This window comes from Gigantopelta aegis, chromosome 2, assembly GCF_016097555.1.
Source record: "Gigantopelta aegis isolate Gae_Host chromosome 2, Gae_host_genome, whole genome shotgun sequence".
In the NCBI taxonomy this organism is placed as follows: domain Eukaryota; kingdom Metazoa; phylum Mollusca; class Gastropoda; order Neomphalida; family Peltospiridae; genus Gigantopelta; species Gigantopelta aegis.
The window spans coordinates 26160894-26170599 of NC_054700.1; the positions used below are offsets into that span (position 1 = coordinate 26160894).

Sequence of the window (9706 nt, forward strand, 5' to 3'; positions counted from 1 at the left end):
GTCAAAACGTTTCAAACATAACTAAAAAGAGATGACGAAACGACATCATTTTGATAAGCGTTTACACTGGGGAAGCCGCATTAAGTTATGACATCACTTCATTCTTTGTGCATATGAAATTATTATTACACAAGTGGGTCATACTGGTTATATTCCCACCAGTGTGAGATATTGCTCATGTCATAACAATCACTCGATATCTAACTAGTGTAATATTGGAGTGACGTGAGCATGACACTTGCTGGCCCAATTCGTAGAAAGATAATGTGTCGCAGGTCTCGACATCTGCTTACTTCTGCGTTGCAGCTTGTTTGCAGTTGGCTTGTAATAAATAAAATACTAAACTAGCTTGCCTGTCGTACCATTTTTATGAAACTCGTGAACTGCGTTGGTATCTGACTCGCTTTCGCTCATCAGATACCAAAACTGTTAACTCATTTCATAAAAATGGTATGACAGGCAAGCTCGTTTATTGTTCTACATGTATATTTATCAATGTTTTAGTGGATTCCATAATGTCACTTTATGAATATTTTAGATTCCTTATCTGCTTGAAGGTTCTAATAGACCAAATCAATTCCTATTGCCGATAATGTTAACGTTTACTAATAAAACTGATATAAGCAGCGTTTCAAAACACCCAGTAAATACAGCAATAGAAAGTGTGGCACCTCACATCTAATCTACCTGCAAGAAAATGGGGGGTCACATATCATTTAAGAGATTTAATGAATGTTTTTAATAGCAACCATTTATTGTCAATGGATAATAGTATTTGCACAAATAATCAGTGTCACATATTACTACCAATCACACCCACAGCTGCTTTTACTCCGTAAATATTTGACGGTGCACATCGAACTTTGACACGGAACTCTCTTCTTTGGTACTATGCAACCTGAAGTGGGTTCTATAACATGTTACAAATGTTGCAGGTCCCTAATTTGCTGGAGGTGGGTGCAGACCTGTCAACCCTCCCGGATTCTGCGGGAGTCTCCCGGTATTTGATCAAATCTCCTTTCACCTGTGCGGGAGACAGTTTCTCCTGTTAAATGACATTTTTGTAAGCATAAAAAAAAATCAATCCTCTTTTGTCAAAATAACAGAAGGGAAGTAACTCTGCCTTTTTTTTCTCATTCGGAAAATGTCGACTACTTTCGGTTTCCGAGAATGTAACAGGCCGAATTGTCCCGACTGTTTAACCTTTGCCGAAGTGAGAATTGTGGGATAGCCTATTTATATTGTTAAAAAAGCACATGGAGTTTATAAAATGACATGTTATTATAATGTTTGTTGTCATCCTAATGGCTACGAAGTGTGTGTCGCTAATTCAACAGGCTGTGTATTGACATTCAGTGTTGCCATATAATAGAAGAAAAAAACTATCCAATTTAGTTCTAATAACACCTCTGAATTGTAAAATGTCTTCCCACTGGATTACATAATGATAATGCAACTATGACGAATCTGAACTGCCAGACTCCCGAGTTGACAGCGATACACATGCATGTTAAAATCACATGTCACAGCAAGACAACGAAAAGACCAATTAGCTGTATAAACAAACTTGTGTCAGTTAATTTTGTATGTTTGTGCGGTAAAATGTTGGTTATAAGGGTACACTTCAAGAAATTATTTTTGTACAATTAAAAAATGTTGTGTTTGACTTTGATATAAAGTTACTCACGGAAATTGGTATAATTCCAGTATATTTCACACGATGTCCGTAATGAGGTTTTACTTATGATTAATGAAAATACAATGTTTATTGCATCATTATAATGATTTTAAATAAGTACCACGCCACCGTTCCTCATTATAGTAAAAACGGAATATTAATTTATAAGATTTATATAAATTTGTCTTTGGTACTTAGGTACACTAACCACAAATGATAATGTAACGCAACCTGTAAAGCTGTAAGTGTAATACCGTAAATGTACTAATTAAATTTTTTATTTCTTGTTCATGTTCTTAACATTTTTGGATAAAATATATATATTTTTTTAAATATGTATTAAATCATAATAATATTTAAACTTAAAAAAAAAGAAAAAAAAAAAAGTTTTAATAATTTTTTATTTTTTTTAATGCCAAGATCTAAGGTTAAGAAGTATATTTGACATTATAAAGTATTCATATAACTTATTGAATAATGTTTTTTTCAAATCTTGCGATTTTGGGTTAAATTGTGTGAATTTAAAAAATCTCCTGCTTTTTCAACACACACCTCCTGCTTTCTCTTGACTAAAGGTTGACAGGTCTGGGTGGGTGTTGTATAATTATTTAATATTTAGGTCCCAGATTTGCTGGTGAATTTTATATACTTGTTTAATATTTAGGTCACAGATTTGCTGAAGGTGGGTTTTATATACGTTTATAAATATTTTAGGTCCCAGATTTGCTGAAGGTGGGTTTTATATACGTTTATTAATATTTTAGGTCCCAGATTTGCTGAAGGTGGGTTTTATATACGTTTATTAATATTTTAGGTCCCAGATTTGCTGAAGGTGAGTTTTATATATGTTTGTTAATATTTAGGTCCCCGATTTGCTGGAGGTGGGTTCTATATATGTTTGTTAATATTTAGGTCCCCGATTTGCTAAGGTGGGTTCTATATACATGTTTATTAATATTTTAGGTCCCTGATTTGCTGGAGGTAGGTTCTATCATGTGGTATATGGAGATGCTTGGGCCGATTCCCCAGAGAGAGATGGTACAACAGGCTCTAGAGCAAATGCCGAACCTGCGAGCCCGAGCAGCTATGGCTGTCGACTTCATGATGGGCAACATCCTCGTCAGGTTAGAACGTATGGAAATAAAGTTGGATGTTGTTTTAAGGACCGGGACGCAGCCAAGTGCTCGCTATTTTTTGTTCCAGCCAGTGCATCACGACTGGTATATCAAAGGTGGTGGTATGTGCCATCCTGTCTGGGATGGTGCATATATAAGATCCCTTGCTAATGGAACAATGTAGGGGATTTCCTCTCTAAGACTGTCGGAATGACCAATGTTTGACATCCAATAGCCGATGATTATTAAATCAATGTTGTCTAGTGGTGGGGGTAAACAAAACAAAACTTCCATCAGAACATTGATATCAGATGTCAGACATAATTCTGATGCACTCTCTTCAATTTGTTTTGCTTAACACCAGCACTTGAGAACATTGATTTTAGTTTGTCTGGAGGTAGAAGAGCTGCTGGTTTTTTTTATTTAAACAATATTTATTGACATTTGTGTTTACGTTTGGGATTGACCAATGGGTGATGCCTATATTAAGGTCTCTCCCTACATTTGACAATTTCAAATTTTACATGGCAAACAAAATAATACAATTGATTTATGTATTGATTTGTTTTCAGTCCAGCTTAACCGGCCTCGGTGGCATCGTGGTTAGGCAGTCGGTCTACAGGCTGGTAGGTACTGGGTTTGGATCCCAGTCGAGGCATGGGATTTTTAATCCAGATACCGACTCCAAACCCTGAGTGAGTGCTCCACAAGGCTCAATGGGTAGGTGTAAACCACTTGCACCGACCAGTGATCCATAACTGGTCCAACAAAGGCCATGGTTTGTGCTATCCTGCCTGTGGGAAGCGCAAATAAAAGATCCCTTGCTGCTAATTGGAAAGAGTAGCCCATGTAGTGGCGACAGCGGGTTTCCTCTCAAATCTGTGTGATCCGTAACCATATGTCTGACGCCATATAACCGTAAATAAAATGTGTTGAGTGCGTCGTTAAATAAAACCTTTCTTTCTTTCAGTCCAGCTTAAACCCTGCTTATGTATTGATTTGTTTTCAGTCCAGCTTAAAACCCTGCTTATGTCTTGATTTTCAGTCCAGCTTAAAACCCTGCTTATATATTGATCTGTTTTCAGTCCAGCTTAAACACTGCTTATGTATTGATTGGTTTTCAGCCCGAGTCCACAGAAAACGAAATGGCTGGCTGCGAAGAGCAGACTGCAGCAGAAGAAGAGTGAATTCCGTGTTTCCAGTAATGCCGTTTTCAACTCGGTCAAAGAAATTATGCGGCTGTCGCGAGAGAAAAAGGCTTTGGAGACGGTTGACATAAGACAGATGATCGACACCTATCATGTAGAACACAAGTTTAATGGCAAGTCATTATTTTCTGACTACATGCATGATTTTCAGGCTAGCTCTGGGTCTGCAGAACATTTCACCAAATCATCTATTAAACTTTAAAAATGACAAAAACCCAGTTCTTTTGTAACAAAATATCAATTATTTCATAAACTCGTCAATTGTTTTTCAAATTTGTAGTTGACAAATTTGGTGAGTGCCAGAGCTTGCCCTGATTTAAAAATAAATTACATTAAAATCTTAGAAATTGCAAATGTAGGGCCATAAATCAAAATAATCCGAGACATTTAAACATGATAAAGGGTGCAAGTCCTCCCTACTTTTGCCATAAGGAGTGCAATATTGCATCTAGCACAAGTGTGACAAACACCAATATACATTGATTAACCTTCTTGATACAGCAGGCGTGATATCTCGACTGACATCATGCCAGTTTACATACTGGACACTGTATACAATGCATTCCCCAATTCATATTTCATGCCATTTTGCACACTGCACTGACTGGAAATAGAACAGGGAATAGATTAATCAAGACTCGTTGATTTAATAAAAAAAATACCTGGTAATTTTGACTTGGAAAAAGTGGTTTTCGGCATAAGCGTACAAGACGGGGTTCAAGTGGGGCAAAAGCTCTCCCCCCCCCCCCCCACACCCAGTGCTGTAGCAAAACTTCAAATTTGGGCAAAAATGATAATAATATTCAGGCAAAACATTAACCTGAGACCGTTTTACCATGTATTTCCATCATTCTACCCTCAAAATTAGCTGTAATACATGTAAAAATGTGTATTCATTCATTTGCAACTCTGTATAGCTGTTTGGTAATCATGCTAATATGAATAAATGTTATGCAGATTCAGGCATTTTCGTTTAATTCAGGCAGAAGCCAGCCTCCCCCCCCCCCCCCCCCCAAACAAAAATGAGGGACATATGCTTATGGTTTTTGGCTAGTATTTCAGAAATCGATTGCTGATTGTGACAGCTAATTTAATAATAAATAATAAATTTGATTGTTTTACCAACAACAAAATTAATAAAATATTGGAATATGAATCGTAGTTCATTTCCAAAAACAGATTGGGAATAATGGCCATAAATACTGGACAGCTAACCCCAACTGCATAATTTTAAACTAAATTAACTGATCTAAAATATTAAAATCAGAAGAAAAACAAGAAAATAGTACTTACCTTTTAACATATGAACATTATTTTATGTATTTATAAAAAACATTTACGTGAAAATATGTGAGTAAAGTTATAAACTTGTAGCCACTCAATGTTGTTTTTGTCCCCCCCCCCCCCTTTAATTTTTATTTAATTTTCATGCTTATATCCAATTGCAATTCAAGCGTGCTGTACACACCTCAGTACAGTACAGTACAGTACAGTACAAACGTTAATGGTTAGTTGTCGGTGCTCGAAAAAGTATTTGACCCAACGATTCTGTCAATGTGTTCATTTTTAGTTCGAGTGTGGTGGTGTATTCGACCCTTCAGAGTTTGACATGAGATTCTACTGTGTGTATATATATTTATTTATTTTCTTTCTTTCTCTGGTTTATTGTAGGGGACATTCATCTGCTACGCTTGAAATGTGAGCCTGTCAACTCGACCCCACTTCCTGTTGATTATGGACTAGGACCACAGTGCAATGGAAAAGTACACATTTCCTATTTCAGTGGCGATCATGAAACATTTGTGTGTGGAGAAAATGGCAAGGCAGTGATTCATGAACTCAATAAGATTCTGTGTCCCAGTGTGAATTAACCTGCAAGTTTGACCCACAGTAGTTCAAAATACATAATGGAACGGTGAATGTTCAGTTGGTTAATGTATTAAATGTACACAATGATTTTTGTATTTATGCTTTTCTTGGTATTTTGTAATTTCAGTGCAATAATAACCAGCGTAAATTGGCAGGTTTAGCAAGGTAAAAATACCCACCTGACTGTTTCTTGTGTTGGAGTAAAGACAAAAGCTTTATGTGAAATGTCAGAGAAATATCTTAAGAGCATTTCGCACAACTAATAAATGTTTGACAAATCGGCCTCCCTTTGTAAAGACATTATTCAGCATGTTTAAATACTCAGAATTTTGTTTGCATTATAAATTATAATTATATTGTGCTACTTATGAGTTTTGGATGTATATATTTGTAAAGAGTGTTTATAGAATAATACACCAGTATTAATGTGCTGTCTATAAACTAATATGTTTTGGTGCTAGGACATATTTTTGGATTGCTCGTTGATAAATCGTCGTCATGACGTTTGAAAGATAATCTATGTATATACACCTTTATAACTGTTACTTTCAAATTCTTTGGTAATAAAATTATTTCCACAAACCTTGCTTTTTTATGATATAGTCTCAAAACCGTGTTTAACACAAAATGTGATTTACAATTACGAACCCATTTCTAAAACCATAAACTATGGAGAGTGCTTGATGCCAGGCTATGCTTCTAAAGAAAACAGGCTGGCAAATCAGTATTTGTTATATACACCTTGAAATTAACACACACACACACAAAAACAACACGTTTTTTGTTTAACGACACCACTAGAGCACTGATTTATTAATCATCGGCTATTGGATGTCAAACATTTGGTAATTTTGACAATTAGTCAAGAGGAAACCATTAGCAGCAAGGTATTTTTTATATGCACCATACCACAGACAGGATAGCACAAACCACAGCCTTTGATATACCAGTCGTGATGCACTGGCTGGAACGAGAAATAGCCTAATGGGCTCACCAACGGGGATCGATCCCAAACCAACTTCATATCAAGTGGGAACTTTAGCACTGGGCTACATCCTGCCCCAAGGAAATTAACTAAGCACCACCTAGTTTTAACTAGTTTATACACCACCTAGTTTTAACTAGTTTATACTCCACCTAGTTTTAACTAGTTTATACTCCACCTAGTTTTAACTAGTGTATACACCACCTAGTTTTAACTAGTTTATACACCACCTAGTTTATACACCACCTAGTTTATACTCCACCTAGTTTTAACTAGTTTATACACCACCTAGTTTTAACTAGTTTATACACCACCTAGTTTTAACTAGTTTATACTCCACCTAGTTTTAACTAGTTTATACTCCACCTAGTTTTAACTAGTGTATACACCACCTAGTTTTAACTAGTTTATACACCACCTAGTTTATACTCCACCTAGTTTTAACTAGTTTATACTCCACCTAGTTTTAACTAGTTTATACACCACCTAGTTTTAACTAGTTTATACTCCACCTAGTTTATACACCACCTAGTTTTAACTAGTTTATACACCACCTAGTTTTAACTAGTTTATACTCCACCTAGTTTATACACCACCTAGTTTATACTCCACCTAGTTTATACTCCACCTAGTTTTAACTAGTTTATACACCACCTAGTTTTAACTAGTTTATACTCCACCTAGTTTTAACTAGTTTATACACCACCTAGTTTTAACTAGTTTATACTCCACCTAGTTTATACACCACCTAGTTTTAACTAGTTTATACACCACCTAGTTTTAACTAGTTTATACTCCACCTAGTTTTAACTAGTTTATACACCACCTAGTTTTAACTAGTGTATACTCCACCTAGTTTATACTCCACCTAGTTTTAACTAGTTTATACTCCACCTAGTTTATACTCCACCTAGTTTTAACTAGTTTATACACCACCTAGTTTTAACTAGTGTATACTCCACCTAGTTTATACACCACCTAGTTTTAACTAGTTTATACTCCACCTAGTTTATACTCCACCTAGTTTTAACTAGTTTATACACCACCTAGTTTATACACCACCTAGTTTATACTCCACCTAGTTTTAACTAGTTTATACACCACCTAGTTTTAACTAGTTTATACACCACCTAGTTTTAACTAGTTTATACTCCACCTAGTTTTAACTAGTTTATACTCCACCTAGTTTTAACTAGTGTATACACCACCTAGTTTTAACTAGTTTATACACCACCTAGTTTATACTCCACCTAGTTTTAACTAGTTTATACTCCAACTAGTTTTAACTAGTTTATACACCACCTAGTTTTAACTAGTTTATACTCCACCTAGTTTATACACCACCTAGTTTTAACTAGTTTATACACCACCTAGTTTTAACTAGTTTATACTCCACCTAGTTTATACACCACCTAGTTTATACTCCACCTAGTTTATACTCCACCTAGTTTTAACTAGTTTATACACCACCTAGTTTTAACTAGTTTATACTCCACCTAGTTTTAACTAGTTTATACACCACCTAGTTTTAACTAGTTTATACTCCACCTAGTTTATACACCACCTAGTTTTAACTAGTTTATACACCACCTAGTTTTAACTAGTTTATACTCCACCTAGTTTTAACTAGTTTATACACCACCTAGTTTTAACTAGTGTATACTCCACCTAGTTTATACTCCACCTAGTTTTAACTAGTTTATACTCCACCTAGTTTATACTCCACCTAGTTTTAACTAGTTTATACACCACCTAGTTTTAACTAGTGTATACTCCACCTAGTTTATACACCACCTAGTTTTAACTAGTTTATACTCCACCTAGTTTATACTCCACCTAGTTTTAACTAGTTTATACACCACCTAGTTTTAACTAGTGTATACTCCACCTAGTTTTAACTAGTTTATACACCACCTAGTTTTAACTAGTTTATACACCACCTAGTTTTAACTAGTTTATACTCCACCTAGTTTTAACTAGTTTATACTCCACCTAGTTTTAACTAGTTTATACTCCAACTAGTTTTAACTAGTTTATACTCCACCTAGTTTTAACTAGTTTATACTCCACCTAGTTTTAACTAGTTTATACTCCACCTAGTTTTAACTAGTTTATACTCCAACTAGTTTTAACTAGTTTATACACCACCTAGTTTTAACTAGTTTATACTCCACCTAGTTTTAACTAGTTTATACTCCACCTAGTTTTAACTAGTTTATACTCCACCTAGTTTTAACTAGTTTATACTCCACCTAGTTTTAACTAGTTTATACTCCCAACTAGTTTTAACTAGTTTATACTCCACCTAGTTTTAACTAGTTTATACACCACCTAGTTTTAACTAGTGTATACTCCAACTAGTTTTAACTAGTTTATACACCACCTAGTTTTAACTAGTGTATACTCCAACTAGTTTTAACTAGTTTATACTCCACCTAGTTTTAACTAGTTTATACACCACCTAGTTTTAACTAGTTTATACACCACCTAGTTTTAACTAGTTTATACTCCACAAATAATTATGAACATTCCATGCAAAAAAACATTGAAATTTATGTTCTGTGTACACAGGTATATTGAAACCGAACGATTGACAGTAAGTGACAGTTGTTAAATCAACATTTAGTGTAGTCCAGAGAAAATGACAGAAAACGTAAATATGCATGAAAATGAATGGCAATTAACTATATAGCTGGAATCACACTGGTGTACTTTTAATATTCATGCCATCTCAATATAGAATATATAGTAATTCTCAATATCAGGTTTTAAGTCTTGTCAGCATGGACAATTACTTGTAAATGACTTTGTGGCTGCAATACAATTCAGGTGATGCTTCATCAATATCCAG

The 9706-nt window shown here is 35.0% G+C and overlaps 1 protein-coding gene across 1 annotated transcript in view; it reads left to right on the plus strand.

Moving 5' to 3' along the window:
• LOC121387861 (fatty acid synthase-like) overlaps positions 1–6452 on the plus strand; it is an 80783-nt gene extending 74331 nt beyond the window's left edge. The window contains exons 36-38 of the mRNA XM_041519093.1: positions 2642–2802; positions 3918–4114; positions 5673–6452. Of these exons, the coding sequence (XP_041375027.1) occupies positions 2642–2802; positions 3918–4114; positions 5673–5872 (558 nt within the window). The 3' untranslated portion in view covers positions 5873–6452. The remainder of the gene's footprint in view (positions 1–2641; positions 2803–3917; positions 4115–5672) is intronic.
• Positions 6453–9706: the final 3254 nt, after the last annotated feature.